At 44.4% G+C, this 26,422-nt stretch overlaps 1 protein-coding gene across 3 annotated transcripts in view; it reads left to right on the top strand.

The window, feature by feature from the left end:
* Positions 1-569: 569 nt before the first annotated feature.
* The window catches only part of NFAT5 (nuclear factor of activated T cells 5), a 72,365-nt gene continuing 46,512 nt past the window's right edge, over positions 570-26,422 (top strand). For all 3 annotated transcript variants that reach the window (XM_054078586.1, XM_054078584.1, XM_054078585.1), the window contains exon 1: positions 570-720. In XM_054078586.1, coding sequence (XP_053934561.1) covers positions 648-720 — 73 coding nt within the window. In that variant the 5' untranslated portion in view covers positions 570-647. The remainder of the gene's footprint in view (positions 721-26,422) is intronic.

Here is a 26,422-nt window from a genome sequence, read left to right on the forward strand (position 1 = left end):
TAGCCGTGACGGCGGCGGGAGGGGGGATGTACTCCACAATGCGCATGCGCCTGAGGCCGAGCCTGGGGGCTGTTCCGCGTTGATTCTTTCCCCCCCCCGCCGCGACGGCGCGCCGCTCCCCCCCACCAGTGGTGGCGGCTGTGCGCATGCGTGCGGATCCCGGCCGGCGGCGGCTGTTGCGCACCGCTCCTCCCCCCGCACACGCGCTGCATCCCCAGCCGTGGGGGCGGCGGGAGAGCCGGTGTGCGCATGCGTGCGGAGTCCCGCCCGGAGGCTGTTCCGCAGCGCGCCTCCCCGCCCTCCGCGGTGCTGGCGGTGGCGCGCCCCTGTGGCCCGCGGCGCACGCGCCGGTGGCGCGCCCGTCGGCGGCGCGCGCGCATGCGCAGAGCGGCAGCGGAGGGGGCGGTCGGGCGGGCGCGCTCCGTTGGCAGCAGCCGGTTCCCGTTCGGCTGGCGGTGCCCGGTTCCCGGCGGCGAACGGAACCTCCCGGCCTGGCCCGACCCGGACCGATCGGCGGCTCGGACGCCGCGTTCGCGCCTGCCGGTGCCGGCGCTCCCCGCCCCGGCGCGGCGGAGGCAGCAGCGCGCCCCCCCGCCCCCGCCCGCCGCCCGCCGCCCCCCTCGCCCCTGCCGGGCCGCGGAGCTGCGATGCCCTCGGACTTCATCTCTCTGCTCAGCGCCGACCTCGACCTCGAGTCCCCCAAGTCCCTCTACTCCAAGGGTGAGTGCGGCTCCGGTCCCGGCGGGCGCGGGGGGGGGGGTGTTCCCCCGTCCCCATCCCCCTGGGATGCTCGGCCCAGGGGCCCCGCGAGCGCGGCTCCCCCGGCCGCATTCCTGCCCCGGCCTCAAGAATGTGTCCCGACAGGTTCCTGCGCCGCCAGGCTCCTTCCTGCCTTCCCCGCTCGCCTCCCCCGTTACCGGCCGGGATGCGGGGATACGGGCTGTCCCGCGGCGGGGGGAGAGGGACACGGGGAACGGGCATGCTCGGGATCCACCGGAGCGGCTCCCTAAGTGTCTGGGGTGGGAAGGTCCTGATAGGACGAGGGGGAACGGTGTTAAGTTGGAAGGTTTAGATTGGAGATGGGGAAGAAATTCTTAAAGGATGAGGTTGGAGAGGCCCTGGCCCAGGTTAGCCGGGGGTTCCCTTCCAGCCCACCCTGGGGGTGTTCGAGGCCGGGGTGGATGGAGCTTAGAATCGTAGAATCACCAGGTTGGAAAAGATCTCTTGGATCATCGAGTCCAACCATTCCTGTCTGCCACTAAACCATGTCCCTGAGCACATCGTCTACCTGTGTTTTGCTTGGAGCACCCTGATCCAGTGGGAGGTGTCCCTGCCCAAGGTAGGGGATCGGGACTGGATGGGCTTTGAGGTCTCTTCCAACTCAAACCATTCCATGACACAGGGGTGGAACTGGTTGGGCTGTGAGCTCCCTTCCAACCCATTCCATTCCATGACAGGGGATTGGGACTGGATAGGCTGTGTTGTCCCTTCCAACCCATTCCATTCCATGACAGGGTGATACCTGGTTGGGCTGTGAGCTCCATTCCATGACAGGGAGTTGGATCTGGATGGGCTTTGAGGTCCCTTCCAACCCATTCCATTCCGTTCCACGGCAGTGGGCGTTGGAACGGGATGAACTTTGGGGTCTCTTTCAACCCAAACCATTCTGTTCTGTTCTGTCCTATGGCAGGAGGGAGGTGGAACAGGATGAGCTTTAAGGTCCCTTCCAACCCAAACCACTTTTTGATTCCATAGAAGAGCCCAAGGAGTGGAGGGGTGATTGTCAGCAGGGTGGTAGGTTACGGTACTGGGGAGTTCTGAGCTTATCCAGGCAGGAATCCCAGAGACTGGGGGTCTGGAAGAGGGAGCAGATGGGGAGCTGGCACCGTTGGTGCGTGGGAAGAGCAAAGGGAATGCATGGAATGCTGAAAGGATGCCTGTTTTCATCATATCTGGATTTTGGTTCTGACAAGTGCACAGGAATAGAGATGGGGATATTGGGAGAAATGCTACATGCTGCACACGTTCCTAACGCTCTTTCTCTTATTTAAAAGGCTTAGAAGTTGCTACTCGTGGTCTGTTGAACAATTCTGCCCACAGCACAACTGGGGGGAGCAGTTTTGGGGGTGTATGACAACAGAAATATAAAATCTTTTATTATCTTGAAGGGAAGGGCGAATTAGAGTTTAATATTGCTATGGGAAAGATTAAATAGCTGGGAATTTTTGGCACTAATTGTAATATGCTTGTTAACTCTGAGTTGTGTGTCGTTACTGCTAGAGCTAAAAGTAATAAAAAGACTTTAACGAGTTAAAGCACATCTTTAAAGCTTTCAAACTGCTCTAAGTAATTTTCTTACTGTTCAGAGATCTTAAAGTTGTCAGCAATGTGTCATAGTTTCTGATGTTTGTTAAAGGTGTTCCTGCAGGGGCTTAAGGCTTTCCTGGTACCCCACATGTAGGAATTCCGATTGCTTTCGGCCCTCGTGAGGGCAGTGGGAGGGAAAGAGTATTTTGTAACAGGGCAGTTGTAATTAAAAATACATGCAGTAAAGTCCCATCAAATTATCATTTATTGTACTGGAGATTTGAAAAGTGTGCACCATTAAAGTGATTTGTAAAGCATTTAAGATAAATTTCCATGTAAGTTGTAAAATTTTTTTTCAGCGGCTCAGGCTGAATGGAGCAGAACTTGTGAACTCATCGATCTTACTGTGGATTCTCAAAATTGTTAGTTTTTTTATATTTGAGTGTCTGTTTCAGGTAGGAGAAGGATCTCATACGGATTAATCAAGAGTGTTTCTTCTTCTGGTGGCATTGATGTGGGTTCAGCACTAGAAAAGGTCTGGAGAAGGACGTCTGATGCTTTGGAGTGGCCATAATGAGCTGATCCAAAATGGCACGAGATAGTATAGAGCAGTGAATGGCTATAAAGAGGTTAAAGCAAAGTTTGCGTTTCATGTTTTGTCATGATAAAAGATCAAGGAGATGTTCATTTGAAATCCAATGTAATTGAAATTAAAATTTAGAACAACTGAATATACTTTTGCAGAACGAGTAATTAAGTGATCCTCTTTGTGAGGTGTATTAGTACGATTTTTAGCTGGATCTAGGGAAATGTATTAGTGGTTATCTGATTAATCAGAACAAGTTTTTTTTTTTTTCCTAGATAGATATGGATAAACTTATCCTGGGGAGAAATGCTTTGGATCAGAATGCAAGTACAAGTGATGAGATAAAGGGAAAGGTCTGAACACAGTGCAAAAGCCGCAAGTATGCATTTGTGATGAGAGTATGTTAGGAGCATGTAGTTTCTCATAACCACTTTCCTTCTAGACATACAGCTACGCTGCAGCTTGGAATCCAGCTCACAGATTGAATCGGGGCCAGTAACTTTTCCTCTGAATTACATTCCTGTGTGCGCGTCGGGATGGTTGCGGTTTACTGATACCGATCGCCTGAGTTTGTCGGTGATGATCGTTGTGGGGTTTTAGAAACGCCAAGGTGATGAGAGAAGCTGTGAGATTGGGGTGGTCTTGAGAGTAATTGGGGTTTTCTAACATACAGACTTCAGTTTATTTGGATTAAAGTAGAAGAGTATTTGTCTGCTCTTTAAGATTTACTTACGTGCTCTTAGAAGCGATGTTTGAAAACCAGATGAATCGAGGTGCACTTCATGCTAGTGCAGATTTTTCGTCCCCTTCCCCAGACAGACCGAGTTATGTCATCACTCTGCCTCTGTGCTATGAGTTAAAGTTCTGGCTTGCATGGATGGCCCTTTTGGCCAAGGCTTCTGTTGTTCATATTCCTCTAAAAATGTTAAGCCAAACTTGTAAAAGCACTCGGACTTGAGGTGAAATGGCAACGCAGGCGAAGCGAGAGTCGCTAACTTAGAAGTTGATCAGATAATTCATTTGAGTTATTTCTTTTCATTTATGTGCAGCTTGGAAAAGAGATTATTTTTCTTTGAGTACTTAAATACTTTATCTTCCAGTTTTTACTGTGGTAGGCGTGGTTTCATGAGCGGTGTCAGCCAATATCAATTCCCACTGCTAAAACTGTCTCGTCACCTGGCTTTTCCTTGCTGCTCTGCTCATACCAGCACCTGTGTGGTCGTGCAGCGAGCTGAATCGGGGAACAGATCACGTTAAAATCAACTCAGATTTTCCCTTATGCCTTCTCAAATCAAAAGGGAAAAGAGGAAGAGAAATTTTGATTTTTTAAGCAGGTGAGAATCCTGGTGGTGTTTGCTGTGGGCCTTTGTGAATGGCTTGTGCTGACTCAAGGAAAGGACGTGTGGAAACTAGCAGTGGGGAAGGGTGGGACTACTTCTTTCAGCAGCAGTGCCAGCTTATATTGGCTTGAAATGATAGTGAAACTGTGCTGTTCGAGGGAGGTGATTCTGCTCCTCTGTTCCTCTTGTATGAGACCTCATCTGGAGTATAGTGTCCGGTTCTGGAATCCTCAACATAAGAAGGAGATGGAGCTGTTGGAATGGGTCCAGAGGAGGCTATGAGGATGATCCAAGCGCTGGAGCACCTCCCATCCGTGGACAGGCTGAGGGAGCTGGGCTTGTTCAGCCTGGAGAGGAGAAGGCTGTGAGGAGACCTTATAGCAACCTTCTAGTACCTGAAGAGGGCCTTCAAGAAATCTGAGGAGGGACTGTTCACAAAGGCTTGTAGTGATAGATTTAGACTAGTTATAAGGAGGAATTTCTTGACGATGAGGGTGGGGAGGCCCTGGCCCAGGTTGCCCAGAGCAGTGGTGGCTGCCCCATATCTGGAGGTGTTCCAGGCCAGGTTGGATGGGGCTTGGAGCAGCCCGGTCCAGTGGGAGGTGTCCCTGCCCATGGCAGGGGGATTGGAACTGGATGGGCTTTAAAGTCCCTTCAACCCAAACTAGTCTATGATTCTATGAAGTCGCAGATCTCTGGAATGGCTGGTTAAAGGTGTTACAAGAAATGCTAAGTATTGATTTCCAGGCCTGTTGCTGAAGCTCATCCCCACAGCTCCCGAGGAATGGACTCGTGTTAAGGACTGAAACTCATCTTTTTATATATAATCAAGATTTTAAAAAGCTGTATACTTTGTGACCATTGCAGAAGGATGGTGTCTCCTAATAAGAAGATGAGACATACTAAAATCTATGCATTTTTTGAAGGCTAAAAATGTTTAAAATGTGATAGGTTGAATTCCTATCTTTACATAACATACTGTCCCTTTTTTTTGGAATAAAACAACCCAAATGTGCATACAGATTAGTAATGTAGTAGAAGAATCACTGGAGCATAAGCCTAAAACCTTGAGGCTGGTTGTTCTGCGGTTGAATATCATGTGCGATGTTCAAATATAGCAAAGTTAGCTGCTCTCTGTCAGCAGGCAGAGGTGAAAACCTGTGATTACAGCAGGTCATCAAATGCCAGTTACTACATTTGAACTGATTAAGTGTGTGATTAATTTAGCTAATACGTTGGTTTGGAACAATTACGAAGTAACATGTGTACTAACAGAGTTGCGTTCTCGCACAGATCAGGACTTCTTATTCATTCCCCTCCCCGTTTTCCTTTTACTGTAAAACCATGAGACTTTCTGGAACTTGGAAGCAACATGAAAAACGTTAGCAGTCTCCTAAATAGCTCTTTTGCCCTAAAAATGTCATAGAATTGAGCCTCAATTTGCCTTCATGCATAAATGACAGTGATCTGCTTGTGTTTACTGAGATTTTTTGATACAACGTGGGGTTTGGTGACTTTTTTTTGGTTTTTTTTTTTTCCTACCAGAACTTTTTTATTTCCATAATCCAAAGGCTACTCTACTAAGACAGTGACTGAATTATCAAAGAGGGATAGAAGGTGCTTTATAAAATTAGTAGGAGCCTGCTTTTAATTTTGAACTTTAGAATTAGTACTAGCTGGTTTGGGGAATAGAAATAATACTTAGCTTATTTTTATAATGATGTTTAGCTTCTTTTTGTAGCAGATAGAAGGTGCCATGGTGGACAGACAGTACTGAGCGTTATGTCAGGGACGGGCTGTGTAGATCTGCCTGCTGCGGCTCTTCCAGCTGCCCTCGGGATAGTCTGACTTAAGTCAACTGAAACAGATTTTACCAGTGTTCCTTAAATTTTATATTGTAAATGGCTGTTTCTCTTTCAAATCTTACTAGTTTATTGGCTTTAAAAACAGAACCGTGGAATATGTTGCTGCAAGATGATTAGGGGGGGAGGATTTTGAATTCACAGCTTTTCATGCTGTAATTTGAATATTCCAGTGACAGCGCTGTTTAAACAGACCCCTTTCCCCGCCGTCTGTTCTCACCCATGTACTGTTCTGTAAATTGTGCCAGCACAATTGTTTTCTGTGGCTGCAAGATAAACGAGATTAGGAAACCAATCTAGAATGAGTATATTGTACTTTTGATAGGGTTTTCTAAACACTGTTCTGCTCCCTGGACTCTTTCACTGTGCAGCTGCGCCAGTAGCAGTGTCGGGATAAGAAAGGGGGTATCAAGGGCTTTAGTTAAATGGTAGAGGAGGTAGAGCTGTGAAACTGGCTCTGCCACAGGAGGAAATGGTCCTTGCATTGTGCCTTCTGTTGCATTTGCTGTGCCTGCGTGCTTGTGCCCAGACCAGGAAAGCCAGACTGCCTGTGCTGGTTCCTTGGGGATCCTGGCGTTCCTTGGGGATTCCTGAGGGAATGCGTTTCTGGAGGGTGAGAAGGTGGGCAGGATGCTGCAGCACCTCCCCTACTGCAGACATGAATGGGAGAGTGTGAGACCGTGTCTCTACCATAGGTTGTCCTTTGCTGCCTGTTTCTATCTTGAGTGTAAATGTGTGGTGTGTATCAAGAAGTAGGGGAAATGAAGAGGAATTAAGTAAGTTTTCTTTAGTTCTAAGACTAGTTGAATTTTTTTCATTGTCAGTTTTACTCTTTTTGGCTACTTTACATAGTTCTACAAAAGCTGTAGGTATTTTCCTGTTAGAGAATCTCCATACATTGCCCAGTTGTCCCATTTAAATTTAGATATGCAAAGAAACCATAATTAGAGAAAATCTTCAGTCCCATGGAAGGATTTGAATATTTAAATAAGGAGCTTGAATTTGCCTTGGTTTAGTGAGTTTTTAGCATGAGCACAGCAAGTGTCAAAGTCGTGCGGTTGCAGTGATCCCTTTTGCACGGAAGTGGGCTCTGGTGCTTTGTCAGCCGGGGCTGCTCCAGCCTGCCGGCCACGAGGAGGGGGTTCCCTGCCATCAGCTGGGCTGGGTTCAGCCTTCTTCCACTTGCAAAGTCAACTGGGTACCTTCTATTACATTGTCTTTTAATTCAGTGCTGTTGGGGGATTCTCAGGGTCCCAGAGGCTGGAAATGGTTTTAACTTATTGTGCCAATTTTTCTGATGCAGATGAGTTTGAGAGGAAGACACCTTTTCTCAATATGTTCTTTCTACCCACCTTAGTCTTTCTTTTGTCAGCTTGTGTTCTTCTTTGGTGCCAGGTTTTGCAACTCAGCATCCCTTGTATTTTGTTTTCTTCTGGAAGATTCTTTATGCACTTGACACTTGCTCTAACGGAGATCTGGAAATCGTTATCCTACAAAAATATCAGACGTCGATGAGTATTTATTTGTGCTTCAGTTAGTGCAGGTTCTGCATGATTGAAATCCATTATAGCTCCTCGTAAGAGGAATTCATAGGATACCACTGGATAGGATTCATAGGATACCATAGGATACCACTGTTTTGTATAGTCAAGAAGTAAATTTATCGTGTTTCCCAGATTGTAGGTTACGATTTTTCGGTTTTTATAAAGCATTTGATCTTTATTTATAAGTTTTCAACAGAATAGTTACCTTGTGTTGGAGTCTGTTGACTAAAAATGGTTGTCAGAGAGAGCCTTGAGCTGATTTTTGCAGTACACAGATGACTCTATTTTATGTGGGAATGTACTTCTTTTGAATTGGAGAAAACGAAAAGAAAGTGTTGCTTTTCTTTATACAAAAAAAGAGCAATGGTCTGAACTCATTTGAAGTTTTTGGATGCGCTGATAAACCCTAGCAGGGATTGATGAGTGGCCAAAGTGCAGGTGAAGTGAGGTACGTGGTCATGTCTGGGCAGTTTATAACGTTTGTTATCTTCTCCGTGTTTATGTAAAGACTAAAGTGATGAGGTTGAATATTCAGACAAGTTTTGGCTTTCTCATCAGCAAGTACAGCTATTATTTTAGGAGCTGACTGAAATGAACTCTCAGATTTAACTTTGAACTGTGGTGTAACAGCAGACACGTAGTAAAATCTTAAGTAACTGCTATTTCCAAAAGCATTCAGTGCTTCAGCAGTGTTTGAAAGGTAAATGCTCAGCATCAGTTACGTCTTAGTGATCTGTACAGCGAATATCACCGCACCAGGCCAAGAGGAACATTTTTACTATTGATGGAGATAGGCTGTGAAGAATCCTTCTCCAATTCCCATTGATTAGTTGTCCCTCCAACTGTTGGGAAGGTTTGATAGTTGCTTTGTAAATAATTAGGAAGATTTTTGGGTCACTTTACGGAGTTTACAAAACTAATGCATTATGCTAAACTTTGATATTAGAAGCAGATTGGAATTGTGGTGAGTTCTGGCTGTTTTAGCAAAAGGAAGATGGAGAGCAGATCCTATTGATGCCCAGATGAGATGAAGCAGATAGGAAAGAAAGAGAGAGATTTAAAGACGGTAACAAAAAGTTTTCAGATGTTGGGAGTTCCACTCCTTTTCAGAAAAAAATGCCATTACAGCCCGTGCTTTCAGTCTGTCATTGTTGAAATACCTGATTTTTTTTTTCTTCAGTATGGATTCACTCTGCAGAAGAATCTGTAAGTTTTGATAGCAGCACTACAGAGTGGTTGGAAAATAATAAGCTGTAGAGTTCCGTAGCTCCTCCGACGGTTTGTGTTTTCCTGTGTGTGTGGGAACGTGACCTACTAATGTGACTATTAACTGATCGTGGTCGTGCAAGCTGCTTCATAAAGTGGAGCAAGAAGGTGTGACTTGTGAGTAACAGTCTGCCCCTGTTAAAATTGCATTCCGCTTCCCTTGGTGCTTGTCCTCAGCGTGTTGATGGCAGGAGCAGTTCCTGAGCTGCAGGCCATGGCAGAACTCGCACCAAGCAGCTCTGCACGTGTAGAGTAACACAAATCTCAGTAACGATGTGGGTTTCACAGTATGGGTATGTCTGCTATCACAGCTTTGTGTGTGTGGTGTATATGCTTAACCAGTCACGCTGCGACAGGAGTAGTTAGCAGTTCCAATTCAGTTCTTCTTTGACTCTGGGTTAGTTTTTGGATTCAGCAAGAAATTCCACAGTCCAGTTGTGTACTTGGTGAAGAAATATTTCTTGTCTTCCTCTTAAAAGTTTACTATCTCTTTAGTTTGATATCAGGAATGAGAAGGTCTCCTGGTTTAAAAGATTTGGGGTCGTCTAATCCAGCAGCCTTGCTCAAGCTGTGCCAGCTGGAACAGTTTGCCGGGGACTGTATCCAGTTGGGTTTTGACTGTCTTCATGGATGGGGACTCCACAACCTCTCTGGGCCACCTGTGCCAGTGTACCTTGATGTTTAAGATAATTTAGATGGAATTCAATGTGTTCTAATTGGTGCCCATTGCCTCTTGCCCCGTCACTGGGCACTGCTAAGAAAAGTCTGTCATTCCCATTGGTGAGGTATTGATACGTATGGATAAGATCCCTCTGAGATGTCTCTTCTCCAGGCTGAGCAGTCCCAGTTCTCTCAGCCTCTCCTTGTGTGAAAGATGCTTCAGGCCCTGCATCTTCATGGCCCTAAACAGCGTCACTTTGTGAGTTCTGAACAGCTTTTACTATTGTAGGGATGTTTGTGAGTTCCTGCATCAGAAACTCTCATGTCGCGTGTTCTGTTACAGTCATTTTCTTTTCGGAGCACTAAGTCAAACTTTTTTGCTTTTCAATGTAGCTGTTGATTTTACTGAAATCTGTGGGAAACGTACACTGAGATTTTGTGCTCTGTTATCAGTTCAGCTGAGGTTATCTGCTGGGTTCAGAGCCCAATGGGAGATGTGAGTGCCTTGTTGCTCCCCTAAGAGAGGGAGTTACACTTGTTTATCAAGAGTATGTTCTTTGAAAGTGACTTTCTGGGTATTCCTGGAATTTTGAGCTCCAGAAACACTCAGCATATTCAGCTGTTTTCAGCTCTTGTTAGGGACAGAGAAAGAACTTCCATCAAATGTCTTGTCTGGAAGTATGTTTGTGATCACACTATTGCCCTTCCTTTGCCAGTGTGTAGATTCCATTTGGGAATAAATCTTACTTTGTTTTTCTTTCAGGGCATCTCCGTTCCAGACAGGGCCATCTGCCTCGCCTTGAAACTTGAAACACAGCTGGAATGGGGTTGTTCTTTAGCAGAAGGGGAAATCATTTGGTTTTTTGTTTTGTGGCCTGAAAGCATTCAGTTTAAGCTTCAGTAATTCAGTTAAGTTATTTGCTGCTGCTTAAATAAAAATGGTGCTTTTGGAGGTGTGGTAGCAAGGAGGGGATTATATTGTTTGGAGTAAACTTAAGTACTCCTTGCTGTGCAGGTATTTCAATACATTCATACAATAGCGAAAGAATTTGTTTAGGAAGATTATTGACTTTCTGCACCTGAGCCAAGGAGTCTACGGGCTTTATTTTTACTGGATGCAGCTTTTCAACATAGAGAAAAGACAGCTGAAATACTCTGGGCACTAGAAACAAACACTTTATATAGTGGGATCCCAGTTATCTGTTGAAGAAACTCTGAGTAGGAGCGTGTTTTGCCTCTTAGAAGTGCAGTAAAGAAAGGCAATTAAATTGACTCAAAGAGATCTTTAACAGCCGATGGTTTGAGAAGCTGGTCATAGCAGACTGTAATAGCTCAGTTTATTGGGGAGGGGATGAGCTTAGGCAAGGGATGTTGGGAAACCCCAAAAGCTTTTGACAGGTAAGCTGAATCCATCCAGATATGATCTTTATCTGCATGCTTGCCAGTTGTCCCCATGAACTCTAACCCTCAGTGGACTTACCTTCCATTACATTGTGTTTCCTTGAAGCAGTGTCAGGCTCAACTAGAGATACAGAACTGAAGAAGATTTGAATGAAGGTGATTGGAGGATGAAAGCAATGAATGATATAGCACAGATGGATAGACTATGCTTGCTTATTATTTTTCATGACTTCAAGTGCATGACATGCAGTGACCAAGCACCGATTTAAAGCAAAAGACAGATTTTTCTTTTTTTCTTTTTTCTGTATACCATTTAATTGTGGAAACTATTGACAGATGTTTTGAGTGGTAAAAGAATGAATGGTTCAAGAAGCTATTGGATTTGTAGAGGATATATCTGTTCAGGGAAGCCTGCAAGCTAGGGCGTTAGTCTGTAGCTGACGGCCAGAATTTGGAAGGTACTGTAATAGAAATACTCTTCTAATCTCACTGGTCCTTGTAAACCTTTCCTTATAGTTTGCTACTTGGAAAGATATAGACTAATCAATATTGAGTTTGATTTGTTACAGGCATCCTTAAGTTTTACAGAACTTGGCAGTTCCAGAGCACTTAAACCACCAATTCTTTCATTGCTGCTTTCCCTCTGATTCCATTGGGGTTTTAGCTCTGTAGTACAGAAAGAAATCTTTTATCCACGTTTTGCCATTAAATGGTTGGCTTAGGTTCCCACTTGTCTCCTGAGAGTCGTGTGTGAACGTATTTGGAGAAGAACTTGCTTAATGGTTTCAAAACCTGCTTTTACAAACAACACGCATCTTTATTTCCTTGAGGAATTCCTTCCAGGTGCGGTATTTCTCACCCAGGTTTGCCTGTGGCTCAGTATACCCTTCATTAGTGACATCTCTCATTATCTGCAGTCTTGGGGACGCTTGGTGTGTAGCTCAGCGCTGCTTGTTAGGAAGAACAAAGGGTTTGTAGATGCGGAGCTGGAGCACCTTGTGCTTGATGAAAGCTGGCTTTGAACAAATGCTGTCCATAACACATGCTTCTGCTGTATCATTCAGGCTCACTTAAAAGGATTTTATTTATAATCTTCTTTTTCCCTTCCTCTTTTTTTTCTGATTTCCATCACGAGTGTGCTCAGAGTGGCTGCCGTTAGCGCTAAATGTGACAGAAAGCTGAGCAGGCACTGTAGGACTCGTGTGCCGTGCTCCGAGGTGCCTTGTGGTTGTTTGAAATGGGTGAAGCATCCAGGCTGCCTCTCATTACCTCTAATTTTTTTAGCACTGATGCAATTTTACCTCTTAATCTGGAATCTTTTGATATCAGAGAAAGAAGTTGGTGAGAACCAAGAGTCTTGGGCTCCATCGCTTTCACACAACACATCTTTCAGTACCTGCTCAGTCGGTTTATTAGGAGTTATGTTGAGGATGTCAGACTTTCAGCAGAGCTTTCTTTGAACTGTGCCAGGGAGTTCTGTTTGTTAAACATGACTTCATGTTTGTTTTTAAAAATGATGTTTATCATCAAACATAGTGCTTGAATTGTAAGTTGAAACCAAAATGGTGGTAGGAAGCATAAATATTTCTCAGTTTTGGGGATAATGGATGAAAATACCTTTTAATGTCAGTACCTTACTAAAATGAGTAAGGGGAGGGAGACAGGAAGAGCTAGATTGTGGGCTCCAGGTGCTAGACACCAAACCAGGTGTTACCACGATGCGTCGAATCTCATGAACAGAGCCTCCACGCCCAGGTTTATAATAAAGTACTGAATCTGAGGGATGGTTGCAATGTATTGACAGTTTGTCTGAATAGCTGTATGCTTTTATTCTTCAAATCAAATATTGTGGTATAGCCTGAAAGGAAAAAAAACAGCGCATGTCTTTTTCATAGAATCACAGAATAGTTTGGGTTGAAAGGAAGCTTAAAGATCATCCAGTTCCAACCCTGCTGCCATGGGCAGGGACACATCCCACTGGATCAGGCTGCCCAAGGCCAATCCAACGTGGCCTCGAACACCTCCAGGGATGGGGCAGCCACGGCTTCTCTGGGTAACCTGTGCAAGTGCCTCACCACTCCCATAGTGAAGAAATTCCTCCTGATGTCTAGTCCAGTTTTTCAATGCTAGTGTTGTGTTTCTTGTTCTACAGCAAAGGTAAGAGAGGGCAAAACCAAACCCTTTGGAAAAAATGGTGCAAACCTGAAAAGACTGAGAACTGTTGTTGTGAGCTGATAGTAAATGGGAGGTCAGGTGGACTTTTCTGTGTCTCAGTTCAGATGGTGCTTTGTGCCTATGGAACTGGCATAACCAGCTGGGGCACCCGATTACCTCTGTTTCTGCTTAGCTTTGTTTTTGAAACAATAGCAACGTTTTGAAGTGGTTGATAAATAGCTGTTATTCTTTGGTCGTACTGTATTTTGGTTTCTTTGAGCGTTTGAGGAATGAAGTCTTTGTAGTCTCAGAATGTGAAGATGGGGAGAAACCAAACTATCCTTAAGATTCGGTTTAGTACAGAAACACAAATAAAGAAATGCCATTGTTGTGAGGACTGTATGTAACAGTGTTATATGGCAAAATGAGGCTGTTTTAATTCCTTAATCAAATTTTCTTACCTATTGTGTTTGGATTCTTTCCAAACATAAGATTAGCTCAGTTTCCTGCGTGCTCAAAGATTAAAACATGGCAGCATTGGATTTATTTCTTTTTGAATTCTTAAGGTATTGTGAACGGATTGATTTCTTTAGCAGTTTTTTCTCTCATTTTGGGCTGTTTTATGAGATAAATGTGCATCTTTAAATACTCCTCACACGGAGTAAAGCCTTTCATGTGTTGCTGAAGGGTTTGACTGTCTAGCAGAGCAGTACCCTGTTATGTTAATGTGCTTGCGGTTCTGTCAGTCCCTGGTTGCTCTGCTCATCCGCCGTGGTATTCCAGTAGTAGCTTCTGAGTTCTTGGATTTCTCTGGAGTTTACAACTGCGTAGGATCAACTCTTCAGTAAGTCACTACTGGTCCATTTCTTGAAGTGAAAATTACTCAATAGTGTTTTCTCTCTTTCTGAGATGTGTAAAATTGGATGCAAACAAGACACAGGATTTATACTGTCTGTCTACATTTATAAAAGTACTCTTTGGGCTGTGAATGGGAATGACTGAAACACAGCCAGGAAAGCTTTATTTGATATTTGGATGAATGCCATAAATAGAATTCAGCTAGCACATGCCTTTGTCAGTTGTCGAAATTCAACTTTAAAAGGATTAATTTCTCAACCTTACCCTGATGTGCAGAATCCTGAATATTGAGTTTAAGAGCTTTTCTGAAGGTTGGTGGAATACTGCAGTAACCGAGTTTTGTTCAGTTACGAGTTGCTCCCAAGATTACCTTTCTAACACCGGCGGTTTTGATTCTAATACTTTTGCTTTTTTAAAAAAGCAAGAAACAACTTTTACCTTCCTTTTTATTTTTAAATACAAGAAATAATAATAATACAATAGTGACAAAATTTTAATGACTGGTGGTTAGTGATCAACTTTCTTTAAAATGGAAGTGACTGCCTTTCGGTTAACTTTCTTCTTCACTGACATGCTCTAATGTGCCTTTCAGTGTTGGAGTAGCAGCACTTGCAGGCAAGATTTGGATTTTACAGTGTCTGGTGCTACATCGTCAACACAGAGCGCTCGGATCCCCTGCTAGTTCTTCAGAGCAGAGCTGCACCAGCGTAAACTTTTAATCATAAAGTTTTCTAGCACAGGCAGAACTGTGGCATCTGCCTTTCCCTCTGTGCTCATGAATTGTGTTGATTTAGGGTTTGCTGCTTTTGTCTGAAGCCAGAGGGAACTGGAAGGAAGATTTTCTGTTTGGCTGTGTAAAACATCCTTGTATACACTGCAGTTTCTTTGAAAACCTGCCACTGTTGCTGTAGCAGCGATATAGTACTGCCAATAACAGGAGCACTGGCGGGAGGACTTGCTTCCAGTGTTTTACTGCTTTACCGTCTACAGATACTCTGAATATAGCACGACAGATAAAGAAGGAGGGAATAGAGCTCTACGGTCTTGTTTCCACCGCCCTCTCTAGAGGCGCTACTGAAATGAAAGCGCCGGTACGATGTCGGGAAGCAAGTGTCTTGCTGACATATCTTCATTTGAGAGCTCTGAGAGAAACAGTGGTCCAAGTAGTGCTGGGGACCTGATTCAGAATACATTAACATGTACAGGAGCAGAAGGAAGCAATTTGCCTATTTTAGGTGACGCTGTCAAATTTGAACAGAGCCCTGTGTTTAATTGCATTATTCTGAGACATATTCGAAGACATGAAGTAAAAGCATTGATTTAGTAAACGTTACCTCGCGACTGCTGCTTGGGGAAGACAAATCTGATTGTGTTGTGCTGCTGGCTGGGGAGCCTTGTGGGTTACGATCTTCCTACGACTCGGTTTCTGCCTTTGCAAAACCAGGAGTGATTGGACTGACAAGTTTGTAAAATGTTTGAAGGCGTACGCATCAACACTATTAAGTGCTGTATTGTGTCCTTTTGCTCAGCTTCACTAAGTCTGGGCTTTCTCTTGCTCTTTGGCCTTTACCATACAGTTGTGCAGCAGGTAACTTCCATTCCTTGAACAGTCGCTGCATTTTATCTACTTCTGTGTATACTGAGGTAGGATCTTCCTTTCTTTCTCTGTATGAAACTTAAACCTGTCCTCGGGGCTGTTTGCCTCATTTTAACTGCTGCTGAGCAGGACTGTGGTAAGTCTACTGATGTTGCAAAGATGTTAGGAAATACAGAGACTATGGTAGTCTGTAAGTCATAAATCCTCTTTTGACAGATACTGAACAAAAGCTGATTAACTCTTTGTAAATGTTGTCTATTCTTTCCTCCTTCCCAATATTTTCGGTGACTTTCTTGTACAAAATCTCTGTTGTGCCTGAAGCAGAGCTGCCTCTGTCTGCAATTGTGCGCGATGCTCGCTTCTGCAAGGGAGCGTTTGGATCTCCTGTGGGGACCACAAAAAAGCCAACCACCCAAAAAGAGAAAGAAAAGAAAAAAAAAAACCAAACAGCCAACAAAACCCCGACAACAACAAAACCACAACACTGAAGTAGAAAGTACTCTAGTGGTCACGGATTCATCCGGCCTGTGCCGGATGCAGTCTGTTTCTGTTCTGTTTTTATGCACTGGGCTCTGTCTTCCCTCCAGTTGCCTTTCTCAGACTCTCAAAGCTTGCTCTGTTGAGCTCCTTACTGAGCCCTCGTTATCCTGCTTTGGCGTCCTGTCCGAGCAGTCTGTGTTCCTCTGCACCACGCCAGCCCCCATCAGCGTTCCGCCTCATGGAGCAACAATCCCACTGGCCACGTACAGATGCTGTTTCAGTTGCACGAAGGTATAGGAGTGCAGCTGTAGTAACGTTTCATCTTGCGAACTTGGAGACAAAAAAATGATGGACTGTCTATATTTTCACTGAAGAATTTCCTCCTGTGGATGCTGGTGGTACTTTTCCCAGTTTCCAGTCACTGCACCGTGGAACGTGGCGTCTCTGTATTGATGCTAGTGGTCGTTATACTTGAGGATGGCCTAAAGTTTCAGAAACATCATCTGTTCTCTGTGCTGTAAGAACCAAAGTTGTTCAGTGAATTCTTTTCCTGGGATCTGCAGGAGAACGTGCTTGTCCTTGGTGGATGTAGGAATAGAGCCGTGGGGAGGGTGAAGAACTCGGGGGCTCATCAGCTGGAGCTTACAGGTTCTTTCTGACCTGTGACACAGGTCGCTTCCAAGTATTCCCGCACCCGAGCTTTTGTATATAGAGAAATCCAGGGGGGTCACATGGCATTAACATCTTGCAGCAAGCAAGGCTTTGATTAGATGTTCAATATTTAGAGCTAATGTAACACCCCCCTGTTTCCCTCCCCATCATTCTTTAACTACTCTCTGAACTAAGGTGTTGTGGTGAAGTTAATGGCATACAGAAAACTCAACAACCAAACTGTTTTATTTATCATAGGCACTGGACTTCTGGGTAGAGCAGAACTTCCAGTTAAACAAGCCACAAGGCCTTCTGGCAGATGCAGAGACCTGGATTTTTCAGGTGTAGAATGGCATCTCTTACCCACAGAAGCTCCTGATAGATACTCAGTTGTGTATATGGTTTTATTAAAACACAGCTGCCTTGGAGTGAGGAGTGACAGACCCTTAGTAACACAGATTTAACCTAAAACTGTGTCTTAACATGAACTGATTGGCATCACAGAACCTTTATACGATTACCGAACCTGAGTTTGTATGCTTAGCTGGGGATATGGTGGAATAATGGACACTTATTTTTTCCTTTATAGAGTGCCTTTAATTTTCTGAGCGTGTGTGCTCAGCTCTACTTTTCTCACCTTCCTCCTGTGTAGCAGAAGCTACTTGCAGGTTCGTGTATTTCTAATTGTTTTTTAATCTTGGCTCCATATAAACAACTCTCTTTGCCTGTTTGCTTGCTTGGTTTTTTTGATCAGCTTAAAGTACATCATTAGAAGAGATTTCTGCTTGGATGCTGCCAGCTGATTAGAGGAGTACACCAAGGTTTTGTCTAATCTCTGGTGTGACTGTCATGTGCTGCAGTAAGGAAATGGCTTTGGAAGAAGCAGCCAAATCTGTATGGGTATTAAAACATGTTGAGGAGACTGGTATCGGTGGGGATCAAGTGGGCAGCCATTCAATGCAAGGAGCTTATTAAAAGACGAGGATTAACTTTGCTGTTCTTCATGAGGTCATAGAGTTGGTAAGGGATTTCTCTGCCTCTTGTCTCTTTCTTGTCTCTGCCTCTACTGCGAACGATTTGGCTGGTTCTCATCATCACCCGTTTATTGATTGGGCTCTCCCATGTGACTGCCTTTATTCAGGGGTGTGGATGGAAGGGATGCAGCTGAAGAAGCCCCCGGTGTTCGAGGGGTGAAGCTGAAGGAGCAGATCACGGTGGTAGAACAGGCAGAGGGGTGGGCTGGGGGAGAGCCGGGTCTGTGTTTCAATGAATCCTCCAGGTTGGCTCTGTGGAACAACCTGGAGAAGTGGCATTGGTGTAGGAGCTGCAGCCATGTTAAGTGTAGTCTGACATTTTTATTGTTAAGAGTAAAACCACAGCGAATAAGGGGATTTTCCACATTTTGACCAGAAATTGATTTAGAGACAATTACATCCAGTGGAAGGATGGCTTAGGCTAAAGGGAAAAGCAATACTTGTTTCCTGGGTTCATTTTTTCTGTTCTTAACTACACGTCATCAAAAATAAGCTTGAAATGAGGGGAAAATGTTGGCAGGTTAGTTAGTTATTCTACTGAATTTACATTGATAATTAAAAAAAACCCAAATGGTGGGTGGGAATTACATGCCTAGAAAGCAGGAATGGCTATTTTACTGCATATTGTTCTCTCAGTTCTACAGCAGGATCCTGTGGGCCCGTAACAGTCTGGAGTAGATGACCTTTTCAGACGGTGTTATCAGCCTCCCTCCGTTAGTCATGGCCTTGTTTGCTAGTAGGTTAGGGCAAAGTTCTCCATCAAGTTCATAGCTTGGCTTCCATGTGTGCAAGTTCTGGGTGGCACGGTTTTGCTTCTGGCACAGAACAGCAAGGCGTAGGGAAGGCGTTGGTTATCTAAAGAGGGTTCCATAATATTTAAGATGTTTGATGGTAGTGGCAGAATGAGGATGTCTGTGTTCATCGTGGATGAGCCTGCTGTTGCTTTAAACATTGGAAACTGGTGTGCTCTGCTGTTTTCTTTATCTTCTGTGCTGCCAGTGTCACCAAGTGCTGAGTTACAAGAAGCAGCTATCTAACCAGAAGGATCTCGGTTAAATATGCTGGTAGGCTATGAAAGCCTCGCAAGAGTTTGAGAAGGCCAGAAAACTTCTTCTGTAACACTGTGCACCAGTCCTAGTGCAGCACGAGATCCTGAAGCACTAAGTTATTTGCAGCTGCAGTTCATAATCTGCGTAGCTGAAACTCCTATATGGGCACAACCAAAGTCATTCCAGATTCATTAAACGTGGGTAGTTGCAGGAAAGCCTTGCAAGGGCTGTATGTGATGGAATACTGGATCCATGTAAACTTGATTTGCTGCGTTACAGCTGAACTGATTATTTGCAAGTACTCTTAATTAGCTATCTTGGGGAAACTGCTGCTCTTTCTTCTTCCTGCCTTCCGTCCTCTTGAAGTGACAGCATCTCCGTCTCCATTTGTGTTGTTTTACAAGAGACCTTTTACTTGGAAGTAGCTTCTGTTCTGACAATAGGAGGTTCTCTGAAATGAGAAGTCTCCCTTTTCATTATGAGGGAGAGCGCTCTCCGTAGGGAGAAAACGTATGCTTTGGAAGAAGCGTGGCTTGCTTTGGTCCCTGTCCAAACCTGCAGCGACTTCTCACAGAACCTTACAGTTGTCTTAGCGCTCCTGAACAGGAAGCAGTTGTGTGAAGTTGTGTTCGCGTTGCTTCCATAAGCTTAGCTGCTGTGTTCCTAAGAATAAAACCTCAATAGAATCACAGTTTCCTCGTTAGTGAGGAGGAACCTGATGTTCCTGGTCAGAAGGCATGGTGTGTTTCTGAAAGGGCCTTTGTTATAATGATGGTAAGAATGGTTTAAAAGTTTTAAGTATATATTTTTTTAGTGGTGATGAGGGAAGGCTGGAATACTTCGATTTCCCTGTCAGCCCGGGTGCCTGTAGATTAGCTTGATGCATCTGTACTTGGAAACCCGAATTCAGCCCTACGAAAGGAGGGACTGCGAGTGTGCACTAAGGTGAGTGAAATAGAAAGAGAAGAGCACTCAGAAATTTCAGTTTGCCATCACAAACCCCAGCCTCTGGCACCTCCACTGCAGTGTCATCAGATCAGCTTCACTCGCTGTTTCCTACATTCTCCCAAGTTATTCTGAATCGTTCCAAGGTCTCTCTTCTCTCTGCCTCAGAGACAGAGCTCTGGGACTGATCGAGAGACGCGTTGTCCCAAGGATGTGTTTTTGTGTGCGCTCACGCTGGTTTGTCCAGCCACACTGCTTTGGTCAGTTCTTTTAATGTAAGAGGAACTGATTTCAGTGGTGTGTAGCACCTCATAAGGGGTGAGCATCCCTTCTAGCAGTGTTGTAGATCCTTTTATTTATTTTCAGGGCTTGTTAGCCTGGATGCTGATAGCCAGTGGACTGGGATGCTTATTGTTTGGTTCGAGTGCGCTGTTTTTAGTGTGCTGCAAAAGCAAGCAAGTCCAGCATCATATTCTGTGATTATTTTTCATTAATATTTCAATTCTGAATATTTTGTGCAGTTCCAAGCAGAACACCAGCAAAATATTGGTGCTCCCCCGATTTAGAATTCTGCGGTGTTGGTTACTGACCCGATGTTGATGCTGTTCTGGTCGGTATAGCCATGTGAAATACATTCTGAACCGTCAGTACAACTGGCAAGAAGATCAAAGTTCCAAGCAGCTGATCTCAGCTGAGAGATTATAGGGGTAGCATAATCGGATAAAAGGCAGTTGAAGAAATTTGACACTTAAAATACTTGTTGTAAATCTCTCTGTCCCCGTGTGTCCTTGATTTCAGTAACACAATTTGCGAAGCCTGGGCTCACCTAGTTAGTCTAGTTGAGGTGTTTTGAGGGAAGATAGAGAATTGAGAAGTTTATTGTAAATAGGATGTGTAATAACTGATTACATAAGTGCAGATGAGGGGTTTTATGTGCAAATGAGTTTGTCTCTCTTGGCTGTTTGTTAGTGTTTTGTGTGTTGATCTTACATTTCATAATAGTGAGAATCATTGAATGTTTTGGCATGGAAGACACCTTAAAGATCATCCAGTTCCAATCCCCCCACCTGTATGTTTCTCTCTTCCTAAATAAATAAAGAAAATGTGTTTAAGGGAGGTGTTGGGTATAAATGCAGCTACTTCTAGCAACAAAACCCCATAAACTTGAGATCAACTAATGTATTTGTCGGTGGTAAGTTACAAGACGTTTTGTGCTGTCAGCTGGCTGAAATGTGCCTCAATTTGACACAGTGGCTGCTAAAAATGGGAATTCTGCCTATGTATTTTTTTCTTGCTGATTAGGTAGAAATAAGTAGTGACACCGAATTTTTATTTTTTTTGCCTTCAAATATAATACTGCATTTACATAACAGCTTTTTCTTTTTTTTTGTGGGCGTTTTCCACATGAATAAACATGAAATTATAGCAGAAAATTTCATATACCCACTATTCATGTGCGCGCGCGCACACGTGTAGAACATGAGCTGATCAATAGGGAGGGAGCTTCAGCTATTTAAATAAGATACACAACAAATACGGGCATGGAGGGAAACCGCGTCCTCCGGGGAAACACTAATTTCCTTGGAACAACTCTAATCTTTCTGGAATTTGTCAGTTTTTGCTTTAATGCTATTTATAGTGCAGCATATATAAACATTGGCCTGTGTTTAGGTGAAAACACAAAGTTTCATTTGAAGTCTGATTTGTGCGGAGCAGGTTTGTTGCAGGAAGCGTTCTTAAAGGCACCCAAACTATTTCAGATTGCTTAAAAAGTGTTGAATTGATCGCTCCTAGTAATCCGGTTTGTTGAAGTGCGTTTCAGTCCATGAAGCTGCATCTGCTGTGTAGAAAAGCCAGGAGTGTTTTGTTTTTTTTTTCCTTAAAGTTTGGGTTTGATCATCGACTTCTGCCATGTATTCATGGAATCGTGGAATGGTTTAGATTGTAAAGGATCTTTAAGCTCACCCAGTCCAACCTCCTGCAGTGAGCAGGACAACTTCAACCAGATCAGATTGCTCCAAGCCCTGACCAACCTGACCTTGAATGTTTCCAGGGATGGGGCTTCCGTCACCTCCTTAGGCAACCTGGGCCAGTGTTTCACCACCCTTATTGTAAAGAATCTTTTCCTTATATCTAATCTGCATCTCCCCTCTTTGAGTTTAAAACTGTTACCGCTCTCCTGTCCCTGCGCTCCCTGATGAAGAGCCCCTCCCCAGCTTTCCTCTAGGCTCCCTTTAAGTACTGGAAGGCTGCTATGAGGTCTCCTTGGAGCCTTCTCTTCTCCAGGCTGAGCAACCCTAACTCTCTCAGCCTGTCCTCATAGGGCAGATGCTTCAGTCCTTGGATCATGTTTGTGGCCTCCTCTGGACCTGCTCCATCAGGTCCGTGTCTTTCTGGTACTGTTGTAATCCCATGGTTTGGATCTCTTTTCCTCCTTGAGTGCTACCCAGTAGACGTCCTGTGTTTTCTGTCACTCCTGTTTGGGACTTTCTTATGCAGCATTTCTCATGCTGCTGAGAGGGGTGGGAAGTTATGGAGAGCCGTGAGAGCTGACGGAGAGATGGGCCTGGAGGAACTGAGGAGGCAGAGGAAGCACTGATGGTGGCTGGGGCTGCTTTAGCCGATTTGAACCTTCCTGGTGCTGTTTGTTCTATTCCAATGATCTGTGTTCTCTCGGCTGCACCTCACAGTGACTTCCTAATTGCTGTGTTCCCTTCCCTCCTAATAGCTTGCTCCATCCTCTCGCGTTTACCACTGCCAAGGCTGATGCCAGCTTCTTTTCCAAGTGTGGAGCTCATCTTCAGTTTTAGGTGTGGTATTAGGATAAACCAGGACGTCCTATTTTAGACCATGTTTCAAGTAGTTTGGTCTTTTATCAAGGAGGCATGAAATTAAAGATTTGCTCTTAATTGTCTTGTGATCTGTTGGGAATGTGCGTCAATTCTAATGCTAGCTTGTCCTCCCCTCTCTCTCTTTATCGTATTGTTATTCACAAAGATTATAATCGTGCTTGTTGTGAATTACTGCTAAAATTATGTATTCCTTGAGAAAAGAAGGGTGTTGTGGGAGTTTTGGCTGTGAGCATCTCTTTAAAGCAGCAAAGTTGAAGGAACCTTTGTCACGTTTGAGAGTTAAAAATAAATTTCTGAAGCAGCAAAAAAAAAAAAAAAACCGACAACCAACCTGAAGAGAAAAACTTGTACTGATTAAATTAGCTTTTGGAAATCTTGGAAATGCGGTTTTGTAATCAACACCAAATATTTTATGAGTCATGAACAACTCTCTCCTCAAAGAGAATTTCTTGAGAGACAACAGAAAGGAATGAAAATGTATCATAGAGTCATTAAGGTTGGAAGGAAAAGGCCTTCTAATCATTAAGTCCAACCACCAGCGCAACACCACCATACCTCCTAAACCATGTCCTAAAGCGCCATGGCTGTACGCTTTTTGAACATCTCCAGGGTTGGAGACTCCACCGTTTCCCTGGGCAGCCAGTTCTGATATTTCACCCTTCTTTCACTAAAGAAATTTTTCCTAATATCCAATCTAAACCTCCCCTGGCACAACTTGAGGCCTTTTCCTCTCATCCCATCACTCGTTACTTGGGAGAAGAGACCAACACCTGCAGAGATGCAGAGAGCAATGAGTTCTCCCCTTGACCTCCTCCAGATGCAACAGCTCCAGGTCCCTCAGCTGCTCCTCATAAGACTGTGCAGCCAGCAAGCCTCCATCGCATTGTCCTCCCGGAGCTTCTCCCTGGCCTGCAGCTGTGGCAGAAGCCCCGCGGTGGCACGGTGGGATGCGGCGTCGGTCTGTGTGTGTTGAGCACTGCATAACTCCAGTATGCGAAGTAGCCATAAAAATGCAAAGAGGTTGAGATGGCTGCGGTGCAGTAACTGCTGCTGTGCTGAACATCTGCCTGTGGCTGGGATTTTGATCCAAACGAACTTGGATTTTACTGACCTCCTGTAGGGAACAGTGTTAGTGCCTGCCGGAATGAAGATTGGTGCTTATTTACAGGAGGGTGCTGTCAGGAGCTGTTGTACAAACTGCTGGCTGCGGGGCAATAAGGGGTTGAGTAGGGAAGTACCCTCTCACATCGGAGGTATATTTCTTTTTGGCTGGTATTTGTGCTTTTTTTCATTGTTGGGACAAACTCTGAACTTTTCTTTCTCCAGTCTCTTGAATTCAGATACTCCTCTTGAAGAAGAGTTGTAATTCAGCAGGAAATAGACCCTCATACATCTTGTGGTTTCCAAATGCCACATGTTATGTGGGGAATTTCTCGATGTATTGATAGCTACGCCAGCGGCCAGGCTTATAGGAGCCATTCAGCGTGGAAATGAGTAAACATTTTCTCTGAAAACTGCTGAAGATTTTGTGGTTCAGAGAAGCTTTCTCAGAATGCAGCGTGACAAATAAATATCTACAAAATATGCAGTGCTGGCTGCATTTCTGTGCTCTTGGAGCGTGGGGTGGCTTGGGAGTATGAATTACACTGGCTTGTTTTTAGAAAAGTGCAGACATGTTCCATTCTTTCATACGGCTTCCTTGGGCTTTGTATGGAAGGACTGGCTTCACAGCTTAGGAAAGAGAAGAGAACTGAGACTGAAAATCCCCAAGAGCACCATAGAATAGTTTGGGTTGGAAGGGACCTTAAAGATCATCCAGTTCCAACCCCCCGTGCCATAGCAGTCATATAAGTGCATTAACAGGGTTCTTGCTCTGAATCTTCCATGTATTAAAGCAGATTTTGGTTTGCAGTGGCACCTGATGATAAATTGTGTTGTCCTTACAGTGCCAGTGTCAGAACTGCCTGGCAGGGACTGTGTGAAGTTGTCACCGGGCTCCTTGGCTCCCCAGTTCTGAATTTACCCTGTCCTCCATGTTGTTAAATCTGTGAATACAACTGCATAGGGTCATAATTTGTAGTAGAAAAATACTGCTTCTTTTTTACAAGCCTGATGATGCACAGCCTCTCTGCTCCTCTTCACTGGGTGGTCCAGCCAGAACTTGACTTGATTATTTAATTTTTTTTACCTGGAGTTGGAAGTCATCTTCCAGTGCCCTGTTTGTTCCTGCTGTTGTAAGAGTCAACACCTCTTGCATCTCTTTCCTATTTATTTAGCACTTGTGGGTCACTAGCAGAAGTGTAGTCAATACAATGCAAAATAAAAGTTACTTTTTCTCTACCTTTCTCAGACATTCTTGTTCAAATTATAGGCTCATAGTGTATTTTGGTTTGGAAGGGACCTTAAAGTTCCACTCCAACTTCCCTGCCATCATGGGCAGGGATACCTCCCACTGGACCAGGTTGCTCAAAGCCCCATCCAGGCTGGCCTGGAACACCTCCAGGGATGGGACAACCACAGCTTCTCTGGGCAACCTGCACTAGTGCCTCACCACCCTCAGTGTAGTGAATTTCTCCCTAGTATCTAATGTAAATCTCTCCTTTTTCAGTTTAAAACCACCCTCCCTCATCCTTTCCTCGCACTCTCTGATCAAGAGCCCCTCTCCAGTTTTCCTGGAGCCCCTTTTGGTGCTGGAAGCTGCTCTAAGGTCCCCCCGGAGCCTTCTCCAAGCTGAACTACCCCAACTCTCCCAGCCTGTCCCCGTAGGTCACACCTCACCCCAGGTCACAGCCGGTGCTCGTAGCAGTTTGTGATTTGGTGCATGACAGCGCAAGAAGTGTCCTGTAAAAGTCCTATAAAAGCCTTAATATTTTCTTGGACTCCTTTTGTGGCAGTTAGTGGTGGGACTATGCACTCTTACTCAGTACGGTAACTGATCTGATTTATGGCATAACCAGTATTTGGTCTGTGTTGTTATTAATACATTTATATGTTGCTGAGTGTGTGTCTAACTGCATTCGTTTTGAGTATTTTTTACAGGGCCTAATGCAAGTAGAGTTTTTTAGTTAATGATTTTGTGGCTTTTCTTATTTTTACAGAATTGCTGCACAAATATATTTTACTTTAGGATCAATTGAGTATAATTCTTGCTTCATAGGGGAAAAAAACTTTAAAAATGCACATTGTTTTCCCTATGTGTCTCAGGCACCTGAACAATACATACAGGAAATTTAATAAAGTCTTGCAGTGTGGAATGGTTGATTCCGTGTATATCCGTTCATCTGGGTTATTTCTATCTCCAGTGGAGGCATTTGGACTGATGCCTCTTTGGTATATCCTCTTGAAGAGGTGTGCTTAGAGCTGTGTGCTCATGCCTGAGCAGAGCCGTGGTTGTCTCAGAGGAACTCAGCGATGTGTTCTCAGTCATTGGGTGCCATGAGAGCTCTTGCAAACGGAATGCTGAAGTAGCCGTGAGGCTAAAGGCAGAGACTTGCTCTGAGCCATCGGCACAGAGAGAAGCAGGTTGAATGTGAGACTGCACATTTGTCTTGGCTGCTGAAGCTCTGTCAGGTGAGCTGTGTGATGGCCATAGCTGTTCCACAATAAAGAAGGCATAAAAGAAATCCTTGGACGTTGTACTGCTGCACAGATCTGCCATGGTGATCTCAAAGAGCTCTCTGTGTCAGATGGACTGGCATGAGCTGTTTTATTAGTGGCGACTGCTTTCTTTGGAGCATCTTCAGGAGTTTGAGGCAAAAAAAAAGTTGCAGGTAAAAGGAAGTAAGGAATCTTACATAAGAAGAATTAGCACTTTTGGAAAGGCTGTAGAGGATATT

This window comes from Cuculus canorus, chromosome 13 (assembly GCF_017976375.1).
Source record: "Cuculus canorus isolate bCucCan1 chromosome 13, bCucCan1.pri, whole genome shotgun sequence".
NCBI classification, from domain to species: Eukaryota; Metazoa; Chordata; class Aves; order Cuculiformes; family Cuculidae; genus Cuculus; species Cuculus canorus.